Here is a 23,823-nt window from a genome sequence, read left to right as displayed (position 1 = left end):
GAGGGGCTCTGCTTCTTGATGGTAGGGACATGGTAGGGGTATTGTCTTGTTTATCTTTCTATCTCCAGAACTTGTACTTCATAGATAGTTCTTTATTTTTCTTCTTCTAGTTTTATTGAGATATAATTTACATAAAGCACTGTATACGTTTAAGGTGTACAGCATAATTTAAAAAAATTTTTTAACTGGAGGAACATTGCTTTACAATGTTACGTTGATTTCTGTTGTACAACGACAGAAATCAGTCATAATTATATGTATATGTCCCTTCCCTTCGGAGCCTCCCTCCCCTTCCACCATCCCCCCCCCATCAGGTCATCACAGAGCACCAGGTTGTGCTCCCTGTATTTTATAGTAGCTTCCCCCTAGCTATCTGTTTTACACATGATGGTGTGTATATGTCAGTACTGCTTTCTCAATTTGTCCCTCCCTCTCCTTCCCCCGCTCTGTCCACAAGTTCATTCTCTACATCTGCGTCTCCATTCCTTCCATTCAAATAGTTTTTTATCAGTACTATTTTTCTAGATTCCCTTTATATGCGTTAATATGCGATATTTGCTTTTCTGACTTACTTTGCTTTGTATAACAGGCTTTAGGTTTATCCACCTCAGTTCAACTGGCTCAAATTCATTTCTTTTTATGGCTGCATAATATTTCATTGTATATATTTACCACATCTTCTTTATCCATTCATCTGTAAATGGACATCTGATTTGCTTCCATGTCCTGGCTGTCAGCATAATGATTTAACTTACATACATCATGAAGTTATCACAAGTTTAGTGGACATCCATCATCTCATGTAGATATAAAATTAAAGAATAGAAATTTTTTTTTCTTGTGATGAAGACTGTTGGTGTTTACTCTCTTAAAAACTTTTATATCTAATGTACAACAGTGTTAATTATCATGTTGTACATTACGTTATTTATTTGATAACTGGAAGATTTTACCTTTTGACTGTCTTCACCTGATTCCCCTTCTGTCCACCTTCCCTGACTACCCCTCTCCTCGTCAGCCATGGCCTCTGGTAAACACAAATTTCATCTCTTTTTCCATGAGTTTGTTTGTTTTTGAAGTATAACTTACCTACAGCACTGTGTTAGTTCCTATTGTACAACATAGTGATGCAGTATTTCTATTCATTTATAACTGGTCACCTGAAAAGTCTAGTTATGATATGTTACTATAAAAAATATTGCATAGTTATTGACTGTATTTCCCACACTGTACATTTCATATCCATAACTCATCTATTTTGCAATTTGAAGTTTGTACCTCTCAATCTCTCTCATCTGTTTCTCCACCCCAAGCTGCCTTCTCCTAGGGTTATGATTCTAGCATTTGTGTGTGAAATTTGGCTATTTATAAATGTGTTGGAGACCTGAAATAATCCGAGTAGCTTGTAGGCCGATAGTGCATTAAAAGAACATCATTTTATGAACTGACTACCTTATATGCTCATTGCTTTTTTCTTTTTCCATAGCATTGAGAAGTTTTGTGCAGAAGGCATCCCACTCTTGGGAATTCTGGTCCAGTCGAGGCATTTGAGAACAGTGGTCCATGTCCTGGATAAGATTCTGCCTTTGTTCTACCCTTGCCAGTATTACCTTCTAAAGAATGAGCAGTAAGTGGAGAACACACAGCAAATACAAAATGACTGTGTCCTCTGGTTTTTCAAGTATAATATAGACAATGGTATTTCAATAGTGTATTTCTTATGAAGCAGAAAACTTCCTGCCTAGTTGAGAATGCAGAGTGATGAACGAAGACTCTAATAATGATCCCAGTTTTACTATTATGAAAGATACTTCCTTTTGTCATTTAATTCAGGATTGCTTGATAGCTTCTAGTATTGAAAAGGGTGGCTGTTTCCCTGAGGCTGGGAATACTGCTTCTGACCTTGAGCAGCAGATGGCTTTGCTATTGTAATAGTAGCAAAACATATTGCCTTTAATTGCAGTGTGCATGAGGCAGTATTACAAACAGCGAAGATACACAGAAAGGTGCTCATCACATGAGACATTCATAATCTTGTGAGAAAATAAGACTTTTGAGGTAATCAGAAAGTTATGAAAGAAAATACTGGCAATGCCACGGTAGGGCATACAGATTGCATTTGCATTACAGTTGACCCTTGAATCACACAGATTTGAACTGTGTAGGATATTTTTCAATAAACATACTAGAAAACTTTTTGGAGATTTGTGACAATTTGAAAAAATTCACAGATGAATTATGTAGCCTACAAATATTGAAAAAAAGTATGCATGAATGTGTAAAATATATCTGGATACTAGTCTATCGTATACTACCATAACATATACACAAATCTATTAGAAAAAGTTAAAATTTATCAACACTTAAACACACAAGCAGAGGCTATACATGATGCTATTCACAGTTGAGAGAAATAGAAACAAACCTAGAGATACAGTATTAATTTATAGCTGCATAAATTAACTAGTACATTTTGTACTACTGTAATAATTTTGTAGCCACCTCCTGTTGCTATTGGATTTCCCAGGTAGCTTTGAGGTAAAGAATCCATCTACAATGCAGAAGACGCAGGAGATGTGGGTTCAGTCCCTGGGTGGGGAAGATCCCCTGGAGGAGGAAATGGCAACCCACTCTAGTATTCTTGCCTGGAAAAATCCCACGGAGAGAGGAGCCTGGAGGGCTATAGTCCATGGGGTCACAAAGAGTTAGACATGACTGAGTATGCACGCACGCACCTGTTGCTATCAGGGTGCACTCAAGTGAGTATCCACCTGACATGCTGTGTGACGCTAATCATCTCCAAGTGAGCAGTTTGTCTCTACAGTCAATGGTGTATCACAGTAATAAGTGACCTCTTGCAGTTCTCGAATCATTTTCATTGTGTTTAGTGCAATACTTGTAAGCCTTAAATAACACCAGGGGACCTCTAATGATTCTGAAAGTGCTCCCAAGAAGCAGAGAAAAGTCATGACATTACAAGAAAAAGTTGAATTGCTTGATATGTACCATAGATTGAGGTCTGCAGCTGCATTGCCTGTCATTTCAAGATAAATGAATCTAGCGTAGGGACTATTGTAAGAAGAAAGAAAAGGAAATTCATGAAGCTGTCACTGCAGCTATACCAGCAGGCACTGAAACATTGCACTTTTTGTGAAACCTTTTTATCTCATATTGAAAATACAGCTTTTATTTGAGCACTAAGAAAGACACACATACAGGTCCTAATGTGATTAGAGAAAAGTCAGAGTTGTTATATGACAACTTAAAGCAAAAGAAAGGTGAAGGCTCTAAAGCTGGAGAATTCAATTCCAGCACAAGATGGTTTGATAATTTTAGAAAGTAGTTTGGCTTTAAAATGTCAAGATAACAGGAGAAGCAGCTTCTGTCGACCGAGGCAGCAGACGAGTTTCCAGATGCCATTACAAATATCATCGAGGAGAAAGGATTTCTGCCTGAACAGGTTTTTAATGCAGATGAAATGCCCTATTCTGGAAGAAAAATTGCTACAAAGGACATTTGTTAGCAAGGAAGGAAGGGAGCAGGCATCAGGATTGAAGGCAGGAAGGGATACACTAATTCTACTGTTTTGTGTAAGTGCAATTGAGATTACCATCAGGACTGCCCTTATCTGCAAACCTGCTGACACCCCCCCACGCCCCGCGCCCCCCCCCCCCCCCCCCCCGCCCCCCCAGCTTTGAAGGGAAAAGATAAACACCAGCTCCCAGTCTTTCAGTTGTACAAGAAGGCCTGGGTAGAGAGAACCTTTTTTCTTGATTAGTTCCTTCAAGCTTTGTCCTTGAAGTCAGGAAGTACCTTGCCAGAAAAGGACTCCTTTTTGAAGTTCTTTTGATACTGGACATACAGAACCTCATGAGTTCAACACTGAAGGCTTCGTAGTGATCTCTTTGCCTTCAAACACACCATCTCTAATTCAGTTTGTAGATTAGGAGGTCATAAGGACTGTTAAGGCTCATTATACACGGTACTTTATGGAAATAATTGTCAATGCTATGGAAGAGAACCCTAGCAGAGAGAAAATCGTGAAAATCTGGAAGGATTATGCCATTCAAGATGCCATTGTTATAGAAACAAGCATGAAAAGGAACTTCCTTGGTGTTTCAGTGGCTAAGACTCCGTGCTCCCAATGCAGGGGGCCCAGGTTCGATCCCTATTCAGGGAACCAGATCCCACATGCTGCAACTAAGAGTTTACATGTCACAACTAAAGATCCCGCATGCCTCAACTGATACCTGCTGCTGCTGCTAAGTCGCTTCAGTCGTGTCCGACTCTGTGCGACCCCATAGACGGCAGCCCACCAGGCTCCCCCATCCCTGGGATTCTCCCGGCAAGAACACTGGAGTGGGTTGCCATTTCCTTCTCCAATGCATGAAAGTGAAAAGTGAAAGTGAAGGCGCTCAGTCGTGTCTGACTCTTAGCGACCCCATGGACCGGAGCCTACCAGGCTCCTCCGTCCATGGGATTTTCCAGGCAAGAGTACTGGAGTGGGGTGCCATTGCTTTCTCCAGACCTACAGTCTAGGGGGTCAAAGAATTATACTACTGTACAGTATGCTTCTCTCTCATAACTGGAGAAATGGTATATCCACCTGTCATCACAGATAAGTGGTTCTTAAAACAATGTAACATTTACAGTACTGTATTATGAATATGACTGTTGTACTCTTGGTGATAAAATTTTTATAACGAATCATTCAGTATATAGGCTAGATGATTTTGAAACCGTCATATTGATTATACGAGGCTACCATAGAACAGTCATATTGCTGCTGCTTCATTATTAATGCATGAATTGTTACACCTGTAAGTAAATGTGAATTTCTTTTTCACACTGTCTTCATTTTTGTTGTCTGGTGTTAACAGGTGTAGCATCTACAGTTTTATGGCATATAAAGCAGTATTGCTGTAGGTGCTGACAGATGATTCACCTTGTAAACGGATGATGTAAGCTTACAGTATCAGTGGAAATAGTACAGTACTGTAAATGTATTTTCTCATGATTTTCATAATATTTTCTTTAACTTACTTTATGACAAGAATATAGTATATAATACAGCAAACAAAATATGTGTTAATTGACTATTTATGTTGTTGATGAGGCTTCTGGTCAGCAGTAAGCTATTAATAGTTAAGGTTTGGGGGAAGTCAAATTTCAAGTGCATGGGAGCATCAATACCTGTAGCCCTGTGGGTGTAAGGCTCAACTGTATATGGCAAAAGTATATGGAATCATGGTAAAAGAAATAGGTGCTTAGGGAGGAAAAAGAATTAAGGATGGGTGTGAATTAAGATACTTAATTGCACATGGTGAGAATCCAGTACATACCTGTTGCCAGGAAGGGACTGTATTGGCTCATGTGATTAGGAAACAAGGCTCACGATAACATCAGGTCGTTCTAAAGTGGTGGTTTTCAACTTGTGGGGTTTTGACCCTCAGGGGACACTTGATATTGTCTAGAGATCAGTGTAGCTCAGTGGTAAAGAATCTGCCTGCAATGCAGGAGGTGTGCGTTCGATCCCTGAGTTGGGAAGATTCCCCTGGAGGAGGAAATGGCAACACACTCCAGTATTCTTGCCTGGGAAATCCCATGCTTGGGGGAACCTGGTGGGCTACAGTCCATGGGATCGCAAGGAGTGGACTTGATTTAGTGACTAAACAACAACAGCAACAAGAGATCGTTTTGGTTGTCACAGCCTGGTTGGGGGTGGGGCAGGTTGGGCAGGTGGTTGGGAGAGGGGGATTTAGGGGACAGTTGAGGGAAGCTGCTACTGATACCTGGTGGATAGAGGCCAGGGATGGTACTAAACATTCCACAGCGCACAGGAGAGCCCTTCCGGTAGTTAGCCGTCCCAGCATGGCAGTAGTTGCAGAGCTGAGAGGCGGGGGGTTAGTGCTTCTCTTTGTGTGTACCTGCCCTCCCAGGTCCCTTGGCCCTGCTTCTGTTTCTTTCAGGCCCTCTCTTGCAGGTGTACTTTTCTAGGGGAATGAAACTACATGGCTACAGAGAGAACTAGGCAAAGGCAAATGTTTATCTTTATCATTGTTCCTTATAGTGATTCCTGATTGGTCTGACTCATCTGCTCTCCTGCACCTGTCACTGTGTCCGTGGGATTGACCAGTCCTGGGAGGATGGTTGTACAGGCTGCGTTGTGCCAGTCCTGTCATGGCTTTTCTTTTCCACTCGAGTGGAGTTTGGCCTGCGTTCTGCGCCTGTGAAGTGGGACGCTCCCGCACTCAGCAGCAGCCTCTGCACTGCCACCATCTGCATGGGGGCCGGGCAGTGCCCTCAGGCCCATGGGAAGTTATGACATCCTCAGGATGCAGGTCCCAGTTTTAAGTGCCGTCAAGGAAAACAGTGGTGCTGTGGGAGAGGCTCATGGGTTAGACATGTTTTAGGTGCGGCAGGGGATCAGGAAGTCTCCTCTGAGGAGGGGACATTGCAGATGAGAGGTGAGCGACGAGTAGGAGTTGGTCAAGTTAGGTGTGGGAGAAGTGTTTCAGCCAGAAAACCGAGCCGAGGCAAAGGCCCCAGGTGAGCGTGGAGCCTGGTGCGCCAGGGAGCGGGTCTGTAACTCAATTGTGACGTCACACACCCCCCTCCCCCTGCCACCCAGCGTCCCGTATGCCGCCTTGTGTGGAATTGACACCCAGTGAAAGATTGCAGGGTGATTCTGCAGACATCTTTGCTCTTGTTCTCAGGAGAGGGAAGGGGATGGAGTGGTGCTTTGGGTGTTTTCCCTCTAATGCTCTTTAACTTGCACAGGTTTATGTGTCCTAGACCTGTTCACTGCACATTTATAGGTGGGTAGATTTAACTCATGTCAAACTGGAAAACTTTATTCTTCTGAAATTCCTGATGATTTCTATCAGAATCCCTGAATAGAGCTTTAGTCTGAAAATGGGACCATATCAATGTTTTTCTGTTTCTGTCAGTAATTAGCCACTGGAAATTCTGTTGACTTCCGATCCGGCGGTAAAGAGCGTGTCCTGTGTGCCCCGCAGGTTTCTGTCACACCTCCTCCTGTTCCTGCACCTGGACAGCGGTGTCCCCCAGGGGGTCACGCAGCAGGTCACCCACAAGGTGGCCCAGCACCTGACAGGAGCCAGCCACGGGGACAACGTGAAGCTTCTCAACAGCATGATTCAGGTCAGGGTCCCGTCAGCCCCTAAATGTGCCCTCACCTGCCTTCCTGATCAGATACCCCTGGTGCTAGCACGTCTATGTGTTAGTCAACAGATCTGGGTTTTGTAATGGAGCTAGACGTTATTTTATTTGAGTTTTACGGGTGGGAGGCTGGTTATTACCTTTCTCATCACCTGAGTCCTTTCTCCGTAGGCCCACATTTCTGTAAGCACTCAGCCCAATGAAGTGGGCCCGGTAGCTGTATTGGAGTTCTGGGTTCAGGCTCTTATAAGCCAACATCTTTGGTACCGGGAACAACCCATCCTCTTCCTCATGGACCATTTGTGTAAAACAGCTTTTCAGTTGATGCAAGAAGACTGTGTGCAGAAATTGCTCTACCAGCAACATAAGGTAAACCTGTTGTGGAATTTTTCTTTGTCTTCAGCTAGATAGTAGCCTTCTAAGGAGGTTCCCCACATGCATCCTTCTCAGTACTGCTCTGTGCCCACTGCCTTTTTAAAGCCTTGCCTTAACGGTGTCTTGTTGAGAAACCATAGTCTGCCAGTACAGCTCCTTGTAAAGCCAAAGAAGGACACCCCAGGAGGAGCCCTGCTCATTCATTGCATTTGGCTGTGATGTGGTGGGATTATCACTGCTGGTAGACTGATTACTGAACTCTGTATCTTACCTGAATTGTCCACTGGCAGAAGATAATTGCTGTATTCTTGAAAAGCTCGTTGGTTCTGTTTTTTTAAAGCCGCCTCTCTCTGCTCCACATGCTCTCCCTGGTGTAGAATGCTTTGGGCTACCACTGTGACCGGAGTTTGCTCTCATCTTTGGTGAGCTGGATCCTGGCAGGCAACATCACTCCTTCCTTTGTGGAGGGCTTGGCCACGCCCACTCAGGTAGGAAACCTGCTGCGGCTCATTTGTTATCTTTGTGTACTTTAGTATTGTTATTATCCTTACCTACATTACTAATAGCCTAAAATATCTAACATCTATTTAGCACTTACTACACATAAGAATGTTTTTTCATTTAATCCTCACAGTAGCCCTCTGTTGAGGTTGTGCTGTTGCTATTCCTGTTTCACAGGGGCATTAACTGAGGTTTAGCAGAGTCAAGTGGCTGGCTCAGAATCAGATAGCTGGTTATCAAAACTCCAGCTGCCTGACTGCAGAGCCTGCCCAGCAGCAGGACAGAGTGGTTAAGAAGCTGGAGCCAGACTGCCCGGGACTCAGCCTTGGTTGTGCCATTTGCTAGCCCTGTGCCTTGGGAACTGGCTTACTCTTTGTCTCCAGAGTCCTCAACAGTCAAACGGGTGTAATGTTGTTACTAGGTGTTGGTTGTTTTTATTGTTGTCATCGTTTTCATTAATTCACCACATTGTTTTTATCATTATTGCCACCTCTTATGGACTTTGTGTGTCAATCTGTCTTTGTTCTGTCACTTAAATCAGTAGTAGCATTCTTCAACTTCTTGTCACAGTCTTACCTCCTGCTCTTCCTCGGGATCCAGCTGAGACAAACTCCATGTTGTTATCTGCGTACATCTCTGGCATTTCCGTCTTTTGCTGAGCTGATTCTCTTATCAGACATGCCTTCCTTTCTGGTCTCTGTGTAGAGCCTTGTCTGATACATTTATCTTCTCTGATCCTACCTCCCTTCTCTAGTTTGCCATAGCACTTGACCTCTGATTCAACACTCACACTTCTCACTGTACATTTTGGTTACTTATATATTAGTCTTGTCTACCCTAGTGAATGGAAAACTTACGGGCAGTTACTAAAGTAGCCTTTCCAAAGGAATTTAATGTTTTTCAGTAGTCTATTTTATATAAATTTATATCTGTGATACAAGTAGAAATGGGTTTAAAAAAGCTATGTGTTAATTTTAGAAACTATAAATGTGTTGATTGAAATCTGTGATAGCAAGGGCGTTAATCTGTGGAATATGAAGGTGTGTTTTTCTGTCTGAATTGGAGCTCGTTCCTTTCATGTTTATCTGGTGTCCTTGCAGGTGTGGTTTGCATGGACAGTCCTGAACATGGAATCCATCTTTGAAGAAGACTCCCAACTCCGAAGAGTTGTTGAAGGGGAATTGGTTATAAACTCTGCATTTACCCCCGACCAAGCTCTGAAGGTGCAAATAGCAGTTCTGCATTTGAGTGGTAGAAGGTGGTTCACACTTTGATGCTGATGGGTTCACCTATAGCTTTTGAACTTCTGTGTTTTCTTTTGTTGGGAATGTTTGGGAAGCACAATAACTGTTCTAATGCTTAACATGGTGAATTGAAGTGTATATTTCCTTTCCGAGGTTTATGTAACATCGAGAGTCACGACTTTTATAATTTGAGGCTGTGTCCACTGCATGTATGAAGGGGATTGCCCTTGTTTTAGAGCATCAGAATCCCCTAGAGAGCTTATTAAGAATCTGATTCCTGGACCTCCAACTTCTGAGATTCTGAATCTGGAGTGGGACAAAGAATTTATTTTTAGAAACTCCCTAGCTGATCCTTAGGCTCACTAAAGTGTGAGAAAAACTGGAATAAGTCTTTAGAATTAAAGACCTTCTATTTTAGGGTCCTATAATGTAGACTGTGCCTTTGGCTTTCAGAGCCTGTCAAGGTATTTATCATTCTTGAACATCCGTTTAAAATCTAAATTTTCAAGAGATTGATAAGGTTTGTAAAATTTACTTTAGCTTTCATATTATTCTTGCACTGTAGTGTTTTACAGCAAAAGGAATGGAAAGGCATGGAAATGAGATTAGACTCGGTGATACTTAAGACCCAGTCCAGTTCTGGGGTTTGTGAAATTTTTAACAGAAAAAAGGCTGCCCCACGTGTCTTGTTACTGGGAATTTAAAGTGTTAGCTAGGGGGTTGGAAAAGTAAGGTTTATATGACTTTTTTTTCCTTTATTGAATCGAAAACACAATGGTTAGCATTTCATTTGACTCACTTAGGACGAGCATACCGTTTGCAGATGTGATCATTACATGGTTGCTCAAAGCCCATCTCTTTTGTAGAAAGCCCAGGCTCAGCTGAAGCTCCCCATCGTCCCGTCCCTCCAGAGGCTGCTGATTTATCGTTGGGCCCACCAGGCTCTCATCACGCCTTCTGACCATCCTCTTCTGCCCCTCATTTGGCAGAAGTTCTTCCTCCTGTATCTGCACCGCCCAGGACCACAGTATGGGTACGGTACCCAGTGTAGTCGTGACTCAGTTCCTGCCTTTGCACTGCTCTGCTGCCCTGTGTTCTCACGCTGTGACACGGGAACGAGAGGCATTCTCTGGCTCAGAGCCTCCCTCCTTTCCTGTTTCACATCTGTTAGACTGGACCTTTTCTGAGTTCAGGGTATCTTGGGGCAGCTCTCGCTTCATCACCCCCCATACCCAGTTTGGTGAAGACAACACCCTGGAACTGTGCGGAGTTTATCAGAGAGCCTCTGGAGTCCCGCACTGAGGCTGCTTGTGTGGCCACGGTGGGCTTATTTGAAGGGACCTGAGATGGTAACGTGCGTGTGCTAAGTCTCTTCAGTCGTGTCCGACTCTTTGCAACCCTGTGGACTGTACCCCCGCCAGGCTCCTCTGTCCATAGGATTCTCCAGACAAGAATACTGGAGTAAGTTGCCATGCCCTTCTCCCAGGGATCTTCCCGACCCAGGGATCAAGTGCATGGCTCTTGACAGCTCCTGCACTGGGAGGCAGGTTCTTTACGCCTCGTGCCCCCGGTGATGCAGGTTCTTTACGCCTCGTGCCCCCGGTGATGCAGGTATGGACAAAGGCCGGGACTTGCCTGGGGTGCCCGTTGCTGTCTGGCTCCAGCTCAGCGTTTCTGCTTCCCTTGCACTCCTTAACTCACCCTGTTTGAAACATACAGATGGTGATTCTTCATCACTTCTGTTTTCAACTGGTTGCAAGTTCAAGAAGAGGGACTGTCTTTAATCACTTCTGTACCTCTAAGTGGTGACAGTATCTTGAATTTGCATAGCATTTCATTCTTTTAAAAACTGCTTTTATATGCATCATATTGTTGGAACCTCATTATAAGCGTTGCAGTAAAAATGATATGTATTAATAAAATGAGTTGTTAATGGACTGTAATGTGTCACATAGAGCATCTTGTGTTGATCCTCATGTGCTCTTTGCTTGCATTTTTTAAGGTTACCTATAGATGGTTGTATTGGAAGGAGGTTTTTTCAAAGCCCTGCTCATGTCAGTTTGCTGAAAGAAATGAAGAGGCGCCTGACAGAGGTGGCTGACTTCCACCACGCTGCAAGCAAGGCCCTCCGCGTTCCAGCAGAGGGCAGTGAAGGGCCGCCAGTGAGCCAGGTTAGCACCCTTGCTTACCTGACTTCACCAGAACTGCACACAGAGCTTGTGAGGTGAGGCATGGCTATTTAACCATTTCTGTTGTTGTTTGTAGCACAGGTACTTGGATACTTGTGCTAGATTGTTGATTTGTGTTACAACTGCTCTTAACCTGTTAGATTGACTGTGGAAGGTGGTTTTGACTATAGGTTTGTATCTTGTAATGTTTCTTTTTTGTGTTTCTTATGAGAAGTGAATCAGCAATTTGGATGTACCTCTGTGAAGTGCCTGGAGTCTGAGTGAACACATTTAAACTGGAGGGCTGGTGACCTCTTTTATTTATTTAGTAACAGAAGCAAACCAAAACAAGTGATCATTGCAAGTTAACTACTAGTATAGTCTGCTAGGATAGTTCTCTGAAAGAAATAAATGACTCAGGCACCCTGAGTTCTTTAAATGGGGTTCATAGACCCTCTAGGAAATTCTGGTATCGACCTGGGGTGTGGTAGATTCATAATCTTCCAAAACTGCTTCTGAAAAATAGACTCAGTATTTGCACACACTGTAAATGGTTAAGAACTCAGAGGTAAGCTTGTGTCCCCTTCACACTGTTCTACCTTTCATTTGTAAGCTTGATGTAAACCAGATATTAATCATATAAATATGACTTAATAAAAATTACTCTTAATAATGAACTCAATACAAAATGAATACAAAAGTCTTGGTGAGGAAACCCAGTGTTTCAGCTCAGCTCTCAGACTTTAGGCTTGATTGACCTCAAAGCCTTAGGGCGTCTCTCTGCCTCCAGAATAATTTCTCCCTGTCTCTTTCTTGCTTGAAAGAAAACTTCTTTTTGCTGGGCTTAACCAGTGGGAATGCTTTATCTTTGAACATTTAGATCAGCTAAGAAAGTCTTTGATGTCCCCTTTTGCCTTCTGGCATGTTGTGAAGTATATATATTGCCCAGGCAGAAGCTGAACAAGAGCTCTTCCCAGCCTTTCCCGTTTAGGAACCTCAAAGCTGTGTCCCTGGGTCTCTTCCTAGAGGCTGCAGTCGGGGTGAAGGTGGTATTTTTCCACTTTATTGTGTAAAGCGCAGCCACACTACCTTCTGGTCTCCACCTGGTACTTTGTGTATCATATGTGTGCTGAGACAACTCTGGTACTTGTTGCTGCAAACAGCTGCTTAAAATAACAGTGATCTGAGCTAAATGGACTGTGTTCCTTGTAAAACCAAAAAATAAAAACAAAGGAAGCATCATTAAATTAAAAAAAAAAATTTACTGGAAAATTGAGAATGTTTTTTCTTCTTCCTGTTTTTAGCTATTTTCTGCTATTCTTTCTTCATGGGAACAGAGTGCAAACATGCTGTGGGCTCTATTTGTGATTCCTTGAGGCAGGAAATTGTCATTTAGCCTAAAGCTGGCAGAGTGTTCCGATGCATAAGTTTAAAATGGCTTTTAATGTTTTCTCTGAAAGATGGCAAATGTGTTTATTTGAATGTGATTTACACTTTTCCCAGCACCAGGACTCACTGTGACTAGATTGCCTAGGAGAGAAAAACTCCAAATTCAGATTCTTGATCTGTGTTAAAGTCACCTTCTCCAGTTATTTTTTTCTGTGTACTATATTTAACCCTCTTTTGTAGTAGAGTTCACAGTGCCCTTTCTTCATACTTTTTTATTAGCAATTATTATTGCATCTTATTTAAATGATTTGTGACCTTTCTCCCTTGCTGGCCCTTCTTGGGAATGGAAACATTTTCTATGTTACATGCTTCTAAACTTTTATCTTTTAGTGCTGGTGTTCCTAGAGATGTAAGAGACTTAATTTGCTTGCGCATCTTTTTGTATTTTGTATGATTATGGTTTCTTTTTTTCCTTTTAGGCTCTTCAATGTGTATATATTATGGCTAGAAGATGAAAATTTTCAAAAAGGAGATACCTATATCCCTTCTCTGCCAAAGCATTATGACATTCACCGGCTAGCAAAAGTGATGCAGAATCAGCAGGTGACACTAGCAGTGTCTTTTGTAGCATATCTAACTGTAATTTGAATTGGTCACTTTTATAACTTAATGGTAAAACCACTTATTGATACGGAAATGGGATCATTGGGATGGTCATTTTGTTTGTGGTTTTGTCAGTATGTAAATGAGTCTTTTAAAAATTTTCTTCACTTATTTTTTAATTTTTGGTTGCGCTGGGTCTCTGTTTCTCCTCACAGTCTTTTTCCGGTTGTGGTGAGCAGGGGCTACTCTCTAGCTGTGGCGTACAGGCTTCTCATTGCAGTGGCTCCTCTTGTGGAGCATGGGATGTAGGTTCATGGGCTTCAGTAGTTGCGTCTCTGCGGCTCTTGAGCTTAGTTGCTTCGCAGTATGTGGAATCTTCCTGGACCAGGTATCTAACCCATATCTCCTGCATTGGCAGGCAGACTCCTATCCACTGTTCCTCAGTGAAAGTCCGTAAATGATTTTTTTGAAGGCAATTTGTTGCCAGAATCTTGGCTTTCTGTGAACCAATGCCAAACAGAAATACAGAGACAGAGTTATGGAGGAGAAAGAAAGAGTGGCTTTATTACTTTGCCAGGCAAAGGGGGAACACAGTAGGTTATCGCCTCAAGAACTATGTCCTCCTCTCTGGTGAGTAAGGAGAGGTTATATAGTCAGGCAGGGGTATATGATAAGGATGAAGGCAGTAACAGTCTTGGATTCTTCTGCAGTTTCACAAGGGCAGGATTGCTAAGATTAGGGTGTGTGCAAGGTCTTAGATGATGCTGTTAAAATGTTGCACGCAGTATATCAGCAAACTTGGAAAACCCAGCAGTGGCACAGGGCTGGAAAAGATTAGTTTTCATTCCAATCCCAAAGAAGGGCAATGCCAAAGAATGTTCAAACTACCATACAATTGCACTTATTTCACATGCTAGCAAAGTAATGTTCAAAATTCTTCAAGCTAGACTTAAACCGTATGTGAACTCAGAAATTCCAGATGCATGAGCTGGATTCAGAAAAGGCAGAGGAACCAGAGATCAAATTGCTGACATTCACTGAATCATGGAGAAAGCAAATGAGCCTGGGAAAACATCTACTTCTTCATTGACTGTGCTAAAGCCTTTGACTGTGTGAATTACAGCAAACTGTGGAAAATTCTTAAAGAGATGGAAATACCAGACCACTTTACCTGTCTCCTGAGAAACTTGTATGCAGGTCAAAAAGCAACAGTTAGAAGCAGACATGGAACAACAGACTGGTTCAAAATTGGGAATGGTGTATATTGTCACCCTGCTTATTTAACTTATATACAGAGTACATCATGAGAACTGCTGGGCTGGATGAATCACAAGCTGGAGTCAAGATTCCTGGGAGAAATATCAACAACTTCTGATATTAAACCTTAGATACTAAAGAGCCCCCTGATGAGGGTAAAAGAGGAGTGTAAAAAAGCTGTCTTGAAACTCAAGATTGAAAAAACTAAGATCATGGCATCCAGTCCCATTGCTTCATGGCAAATAGATGGGGGAAAAGTGGAAACAGTGACAGATTTTATTTTCCTGGACTCCAAAATCACTGTGGATGGTGACTGCAGCCATGACATTAAAAGGTTCTTGCTCCTTCGAAGAAAAGCTGTGACAAACCTAGACAGCATATTAAAAAGCAGAGGTACCACTTTGCTGACAGAAGTCCATATAGTCAAAGCTCTGGTTTTTCCAGTAGTCGTGTATGCTGAAGAATTGATGCTTTTGAACTGTGGTGCTGGACAAGACTTGAGAGTCCCATGGACAACAAGGATATGAAACCAGTCAATCCTAAAGGAAATCAACACTGAATATTCATTGGAAGGACTGATGCTGAAGCTGAAGCTCCAATATTGTGGCCACCCGATGTGAAGATCCTGATTATGGGAAAGATTGAGGGCAGGAGGAGAAGGGGGAGACAGAGAATGAGATGGTTGGATGGCATCACCAACTCAATAAACATGAATTTGAGCAAACTCTGGAAGATAGTGAAGGACAAGGAAGCCTGGAGTGCTGCAGCGCATGGGGTTGCAAAAAGTCAGACATGACTTAGTGACTGAACAACAACAACAAAGGTCTTAGGTAGTCCAGTTTCCTAATCTTGATCAGTTTCCCTGGTCCCTTTAATCTTGTTTCAGGTGGCTTCCTGGCTGCTCCTCCTCTGATTAATAACTATTCTGTCCTTTGGAAATCAAGAAGGTCATGGTGACTGGATTCTTACTTACAGGAAGTGGGGGACAAAAAGGCGTCCATGCCCGGGAGACCCACAAGGCCCTGCTTGGCATCAGTTCGCCATTTTCTCTGATACTCCTTGGTCTAGAGGAGCATAGAATCCCTACCATTTTTCTTTAAGTTGCTACACAGGCCATTGCTCTTTTTCACACTTTCAGCAGCACCAGGTCTCCTGCTTTGAAGGGGTGTAAGGGAGTTTCCAGGCAAGGGGGAGACCTGTGGAACACAAATGTATGCATAATGGTTACTAGTTGTCCAGTCTGTTGAACATACTGTTTAATTTTACCTGCTGTGTTAGAAATATTTCTCTTTTTATTCTTAGGAGCTAAGAGTGGTCTCCTGTATCTAATTTCATAATGGCTCCATCCTATCCTGCTTTTAGGGATCACCAGTATACAGAGAGCAATTTGCAAGATCTTGTCTTGTTTTAGATGAGTTTTCCACCATAGGTTGGCAAAAGATTTCTTAATAAGGTCCGTAAGCAGGTTTTTGTCATCTCCAATGTTGTTTTTTCAAACATTGTGGTTGGAAAGGCCTCTATTCAACCTTGATCCAGATGTGACCCTCTCAAATCTTAACCAAAATCTCGTGGAAGAGGGTGGGGGGAATTATTAGATATAGATCCTTGTAGAATCTGACATAGCTCAGAAATTTGAAGTTTGCAACAATACAGGGATAAATGCCTCTGAAATCACATCCACAGTGGTCACCTAGTTTTGCCATATTTATTCCATTTTAACTTTCAAATGCATTCCCCTCCTCAGTGTTAAAGTAGCTGTCACTGTTAATGAATTTACTGCTTTTCTGGTTATGGGAAAATGCAAGAATTTGGGTTCATAAACTCTTCTGAAGACATCTAAGTATCTAAAGGCCTATTCTGCCAGTTCTTCTCAGAGCATAGAGTACCTCATTTCTGATCACCACTCTGCATTCCTTTCAGGGGGTGTTAAAGGTCAGTGGCTGCCATGACATTGACTTAATCCTTGAAGAGGCAGATGGCAGTTTTCAGTTGGCAGAGCCCCTTCAAGGTCATAAATTTGACCATGTTGTGGGGGCATTTCATGACCATGTTGTCCCATGGTGCTGGGAATGCTATTCCCAAGTCTGGTGGTGACTTCGCCGATAGGCCACTCAGTGTGCTGTTACTGGACTAGGCCATAAAACAGTATCCAAAGTCTCTGGACCACTAACCTCCATGATCCAGGAAAATATTCCCTTTTGTTGCTTTTTCCCGTATCTAGAGTTAAACTATTACAATCATTGATCTCATATATGTGTGTGCTAAATCGCCTCAGTCATATCTGATCCTTTGCAACCCTGTGGACTGTAGCCCATCAGGTTCCTCTGTCCGTGGGATTCTCTAGGCAAGAATATTGAAGTGGGTTGTCATGCCCTCTTCTAGGGAACCTTCTTGACCCAGGGATCAAACCTGCTCCTCTTATGTCTCCTGCATTAGCAGGTGGACTCTTTACCATGAGAGCCACCTGGGAAGCCCATATGGAATTATGCAGCATTTTATCAGAGGCTCAGTCACATTTGGTAATTTAAGAAACAATTTTGTAAAATGGTCTCTCTCTCTCTCTATATATATATATAAACAAGATAGCTAGCAGATTAGTAAGGTCATAAGCAAGAATTTTAAGTCAAGCACTTCAGTTAGATGTAGCCCCATATATCCCAGGTTGTTTGACTTCGTCTATTCTGTACCAGTCCTTTTCTTTAAGGGAAATTTTATGTTGGTGTTGTCCATAAGGCACCCAGCCCAGTTTCCTCTGTTGCTAGGCTCACTATCCTTAACATGACTTGATTGTTTCCAACATAGAGGAGCCTTTAAATTTAAACCACCATAGTTTGGTGTTAAGTAAATCCATCCCATAACTGTGAGAGGTTTAATTCCCTGGCTGAAATTCTGCCTGTTGTTCTATTTGAGCTTGAGTAATGAAAATTCTCTGACCCTGGGTTTATGGCCAGGTCAGAGGAGGTATTACTAATAGGCCAGGTGACAGGATCCAGTCTGATAATAGCAGTAATGGCCTGTACATGACTATACTCTTTTTTTTTTTTTTAATAAATTTCTGAAGAGTCAACCACTTAGAGCCTTGGAGTAGAGAAATCCATCTAGGTAACCTGAGAGTACTAGACACAGGTCATTGGCCACAAACCCAACAATTGGATTGATTTTAAAAACTAGCATAGGATCACCCTATCATGGCGGTGATAGAAAGACATTTGATTCACATGCAAACGTCCAAGAAGTCAGGAAAATGTTAACAAATGATTGTACAAGTCAGATTGAAGATCTTAGGAAAGCTGTCTACTTCTGATGTTGTCTTCTTCTCACTCTGGTGTGAGTGTAGTTTCTCCTCTGAGCACTAGTTATTTATAGGGTGATTTTGAGGTCAGCTGTCCTCTCTTTAGGCCAGTCCATTGCAGGGGCCTTTTGTGAGTGAAAATTAATCCAGGAGTCTGTTCCCTTCAGATTCATTGTGCATGAGCTAGTTAGGAGTACTTAGTAAGGGTTCTTCCATCCAAGTTGGAGATTATCCTTTAAATTATGTCTTTTTCAGTATCCATAATCCCCTGGTTGTAGATTATGGGGCATCTGATGTTCATCCAAAGATAGATTACTGAGGTAAGCTTCAGATACAAACTTAGAGTATCCTTTAATAATTCAATTAAACTTTACATTAGTATAACATAATAGCAAGAAACTGTCTGGGAGGTGAGTCTTACAGACCTCTGTTAACAAACTGCAATTTACCGTTCATTGAAGCATCTTTTTCTTTCCAAAATTACCCTCATTTCTACCAAATATAATTAAATTAAGACTAATTTACTTGCAAAATATGTCTGGTCTCAAAAACTTGATCTGGTGACTTATATAATTGATCATGTAGACTTTTTGTTTTGTTAAAATTTTTATAAGGAGTCTCAGACTGAACTCTGAAAAGATATCTCAGGGCTAGGAAAGTCATGTCAAGGATTTACCACAGATTTTTCCTGTCAGATCTAGGTGAATTCCTCCCTTTTCAAGGTCCCCAAAATACCCTGAAATTTCTGTACCTGCTGGTGCAGTAGCCTTCCTAATTTAGCTGATAAAGCTACTGGGAACCAAAGAGTCTCCAGTCTTTGGAGAGAGCAGATACAGAGAAAAGATAAATGTTTCACTTTTGCTTACAAAGGTATAATTTACCAAATTGCTGTAAGTCATATTTAGTTTGAAGGGAAAATTTTCCTTGCGCCTGGAAAACTGATTCAAATTAGTAATTTTTCAGATAGAAATCATAAAAAGTATAACTGTTACTGAGTCCAAGCTCAGCCTGTTTGCCACACGACAGGCCAATGAATCTGAGAGAGATGTTGAGGCAACGAATACAACTTTATTCAGAAAGCCAGCAGATGAAGAAGATGGCAGACTAACGTCTCAAAATAACTGTCTTGTCAGGGTCCTGGTGCCTGGTTCTTTTATAGGACAGAGAGGGAGAGGAGTTGAGAACGTGAAGACCATTATCTTGCAGATATCTCCTGGAATGTTTTCAGGTAGAGAGGCAGGGTTCTCTGAGGCAGGTCATTATGTGTGATTATAAAAACAAAGCTTAAAGTCAAAGAAACAGATCCATCATGGAGTCAGAATTGGTTCTTCCCTACAACATAGCCTTTGTTTCCCTAACAAAGGCTAACAAAGTTTTGCTAAGAGGGTCGCAGCAAACACCTTCTTCCAACAACACAAGAGACGACTCTACACATGGACATCACTAGCTGGTCAATACCAAAATCTGATTGATTATATTCTTTGCTGCCAAAGATGGAGAAGCTCTGTACAGTCAGCAGAAACAAGACTGGGAGTTGACTGTGGCTCAGATCATGACCTTATTGCCAACTTTAGACTTAAATTGAAGAAAGTAGAGAAAACCACTGGACCATTCAGGTATGACCTAAAGCAAATCCTTTATGATTATACAGTGGAAGTGACAAATAAGAGTCAAGGGATTAGATCTGACAGAGTGCCTGAAGAACTATGGATGGAGGTTTGTAACACTGTACAGGAGGCAGTGATCAAGACCATCCCCAAGAAAAAGAAATGCAAAGAGGCAAAATCGTCTGAGGCCCTACAAATAGCTGAGAAAGAAGAGAAGGTAAAGGCAAAGGAGAAAAGAAAAGATATACCCATCTGAATGGAGAGTTCCAAAGAATAGCAAGGAGAGGTAAGAAAGCCTTCCTCAGGGATCAGTGCAAAGAAACAGAGGAAAACAATAGAATGGGAAAGACTATAGAGATCTTTCAAGAAAATTAGAGATACCAAGGGAACATTTCTTGCAAAGATGGGCATGATAAAGGACAAAAATCCTAATGACCCAGATAACCATGAGGGTGTGCTCACTCACCTAGAGCCAGACATCCTGAAGTGTGAAGGCAAGTGGGCCTTAGGAAGCATTACTACAAACAAAGCTAATGTCTATATCAATCATATTAATCTAATCAGCAAGCTCGAGCCACCTCCAATAGCAGATACTAATTCAGTACTGAGTATTTCTTGGATCATGGATTTCTAGGATCACGGATCCTAAAATTTATCTTGGCCAGTTTTCTGTATATTTAGATTTAATTTGTAAGCACTTACTTTCAAGTCAGTTAAATATAGTTCATTTACAGGTTAGCTTTTACATAAATCTCAATTTTTCTGCTTGAGTTTAAAAGGCTTTTTCCCCGTATTCCCCACTTTTTTTTTTTTTCTCCTGAGGTCAGAGCACAGGGGAGAGAAATAACAATTCCTTTTCCTGGGACCATAGTTGGAGCTGTCCCAGTTTTGTAAAAATACCCTGGGGTTGGGGAGGCTACAGGAGGGAACAGAGCTCTGATCATCCATAACAAGGCTAGTCCAAAAGGGAAAATCCCAACCAACATTCTGCTACAGGCAGGGCCTGAGGCAATAGGGAAGGGCTTCCTGGTATTACCCTATGTGAGCCCTGTTATTTACCAAGGAGGTCTCAGTTGGTCAGTGTAAATAGTGACACATATATATTGACAAACAATACCAAGTACTAATTTAATACTGATTTAATTAATAAATCATTAATATTAAATTATTGAATAATTTAATATTAATTTAATATTTCCCAGTTTACATGAATCTGAAATCCATTTAGATTAATTTCTCTTGTGCTTAGAATTGTTTGATTTTTAAGTATCTACTTTTCTTTAAGCCAGTTAAATACCCAGTTAATTTACAAATTAACCTCAGCAACAATAATCCAAAGACAGACATCTGAGACTTATATATATAAAAACAGACACAATGAGAGATCTCATAGCTTTGTCTTCTAAACTTAGTCATGAATCAGGTATCACAATAGAAAACTCACTAGTTTATAAATAACAGTTGGAATAAGAAAAAATTTAAAAGGATTCTTTTTTTTTTTTTAATTCAGTTTCAGGAATTAGAGGTGGTCTAGGTAAGTGTTCCTGAGAGCCATGGTCTCAAGGCACAGGGAAGAGAAACTCATGTTCTCCGATTAGGATTTACTCTTTCAGGGTCAGAATTCTGAAAAAAGAAAAAAAAAGTACCTTAACAAACTAGCTTTCTCTAATTGCACATGCAGAAATAGCAATTTTTGCAATTTCAAAACAAATTTTAACCAGTTTCCTCCGAAGTCTAAAGGATATTGTGGCCACACAGTCAAAAAATCACCTTTCTTTGTCTGTGGTCATACCTAAAATTTAGACCAGGCAGTGCTCAAATTTGCCCTGATAGCAGGGGCACATTGGCTGATAAAATGTCTCAGCAGGGATTGTCCCTCTGAGGAGATGGGGTCTTATTTTGATCAGTCTCAGGCTTTTGGATTATAGGAGAAAGTCCTGGACATGAGAACCCCACTGCATTTTCTCATCCTGTGGCAATGAAGATCTAACTGTAAGAGACCTATTTTTAAGGCCATATTTCTTTGTCATTGGATCATAGATATGGGTCGACCAGTCATTTAAAATCTCCCAAGGAGCTCCCACCCAGGATGGAACCTTAGAGGAAATGCTTACCATTTTAGTTCCAGCAGTTAGTACCAGATGTCTGCATGCTCAAACTAAAGTAACCAAACCAAACCAAAACCTCACTAGCTGGCAGTCACACTCTAAGTAAAGCAGACTGCAAAGAGATGCCCAGAAATCAAGAACCAAATGGCATAAGTGCCCCAAAAAGGTGGCAAAGAGATGCCCAGAAGTCAGAAGCTTGACATCAATCTTTCTTTTCTTTTTATTTTATCTGTTTTATTTTTGGTGGTGTCGGATCTCAGTTGCAGCACACAGAATCTTACTTGCGTCATGCTGGATCTTTCTCTGTGGCTCATGAGCGTCTCTCTAGTTGTGACATGTGTGCTCCAGAGCACGCGGGCTTAGTAGTTGTGGCACTCAGACTTAGTTGGCCCATGGCATGTGGAATTCTACTTCCCCAAGCAGGCATTGAACCTACACCCCCTGCATTGGAAGGTGGATTCTTAACCACTGCAGCACTAGGGAAGTCCCTGGGATATCCCCTTTTGAATATCTGGCCCCGCTCTGGCATCACATGAAGGACTGAAGCTCATTCTTGGAGCATCTACAGTCTCATAAACACAGCCTTTTTCTGACTGTATTCTTCCTTGTTTTAAATTTTCAACATCTGAACACTTTTAAGCGGTCATCTCTACTCCCATAAAAAGTTCAGTGTAAGGATTTGTTAAGATTCACGCATATAGAAAGTTAATAGCATGGAGAAAGTGGGGAGCTCACCCTTAAAGAGACTTACTTGAAGCTGTCAGTTTTGGTTGCCCTTTTGGATGTGCTCAATTCTAGTCTTCACATGTTCTAATCTTTTCACAAACAAAGGGGTCTGTTGTCTTTCCTAGGTCAAAACTTCTGAATTTTTTCTGAGCTTCTGTAGCTCTGTGTGGGGGTGTAGAGATGTATCTCTCCTGTTCCAGTTTTTTTTTTCTAGGAACTGAATGCTACTGGCCATTGACCCCCAACCTTGGATGAGATTTAGGGTCCTCTACGACTTGAGAGACTTGAGAGACTTTGGGTTTAAACCTAGTTGTTCCCACATTGTATGTACTATTTCATCTCCATGAGGTGTCTTTGACTTTCTTCTCTTTTCTTTGTCTTTCCTTCCTCTCTCTCCTTTCTTCTTTCCTTCTCTTCCTTCCATGAGTATCTATTGAATACCTTTGAGGTGTCAGTCACCTATACCAAAAATATAAAAAGAAAAGTGATGCAGTCTCTGCCTTCAAGATTCTTACTGTCAAATGGGGGACTAAATATTACATCTGGTGATAAAGACTGTGGGAGTGAAATGTGCAGGGTGCTGTTTCACCTGCAAAGGTGGAGTGGCACCTGATTCAGACTGAGACTGGAGTGTGACCTTTGATCTGAGCCCTAAAGGACAAATGAGAGTTTGTCAAGTTGAAAGGATAGCATGGTGATGTGGAGTAGCAGAAAGTTATTGGCAGGAAGTCTTTGTTTGGAGAGATGTTGAAATAGCTGGAGTGGTTAAATAAGTGGATGGATTAAAAATATATAGAAGAATTAATTAGTAGAATCAGTAGGATTCTCTGGTTAGGATTGATATACTTGTAGGGTAGATAAGATATACACGGACTTCCAGATTTGTAGCTTGGGCAGCTAAAGATGCTATTTACAAAACTGGAAGAGAAAGTGCCTGAGGGGCTTCAAGGAGAACTCATATTCAGGAATTGGTGGGGAAGGGATATAGAGTTGTCTGTAGTTCAGGAATGGGGCAGTAGGAGATGTGGGTATAATGGTAGTAGAGTATTTAGATTAAGAAGAGGACTCAAGATGGAATTCTGAAAAGAAACATTTAAGACATGGAAAAACAAGGCTGAGACTGTAGGGCCAGAGAAATAGGAAAAATTCATAAGTGATCATGGTGTCCTGAAATCTTTTGAGTGCAAAATTAACCCATTGTTAATTCTCAGTATTCTTCTCTGTCAGCCTCTATCAACAGTAAATGTTTAGCTGGGGTGTTGAAATTACTTTTTCTCAGTGTGGTATATAATCAAAGAGTTTTGAGATTCTTTAGACTGTTAGACTGTCCATTTTATTCCATTTTGTTTATTTATTTGACTGTACTACGTG

General features: G+C 41.6%; 1 protein-coding gene across 3 annotated transcripts in view; it reads left to right on the top strand.

The window, feature by feature from the left end:
• The window catches only part of EPG5 (ectopic P-granules 5 autophagy tethering factor), a 130,770-nt gene that overhangs the window by 46,329 nt on the left and 60,618 nt on the right, over positions 1–23,823 (top strand). For all 3 annotated transcript variants that reach the window (XM_061130930.1, XM_061130929.1, XM_061130928.1), the window contains exons 17-24: positions 1,487–1,627; positions 7,020–7,164; positions 7,354–7,551; positions 7,935–8,045; positions 9,159–9,281; positions 10,169–10,335; positions 11,305–11,526; positions 13,339–13,462. In XM_061130930.1, coding sequence (XP_060986913.1) covers positions 1,487–1,627; positions 7,020–7,164; positions 7,354–7,551; positions 7,935–8,045; positions 9,159–9,281; positions 10,169–10,335; positions 11,305–11,526; positions 13,339–13,462 — 1,231 coding nt within the window. The remainder of the gene's footprint in view (positions 1–1,486; positions 1,628–7,019; positions 7,165–7,353; positions 7,552–7,934; positions 8,046–9,158; positions 9,282–10,168; positions 10,336–11,304; positions 11,527–13,338; positions 13,463–23,823) is intronic.

Source organism: Dama dama, chromosome 27 (assembly GCF_033118175.1).
Source record: "Dama dama isolate Ldn47 chromosome 27, ASM3311817v1, whole genome shotgun sequence".
Lineage (NCBI taxonomy): Eukaryota > Metazoa > Chordata > Mammalia > Artiodactyla > Cervidae > Dama > Dama dama.
Note: the sequence above shows the minus strand (reverse complement) of the source record. Positions and strands in the feature narration are given on the sequence as shown.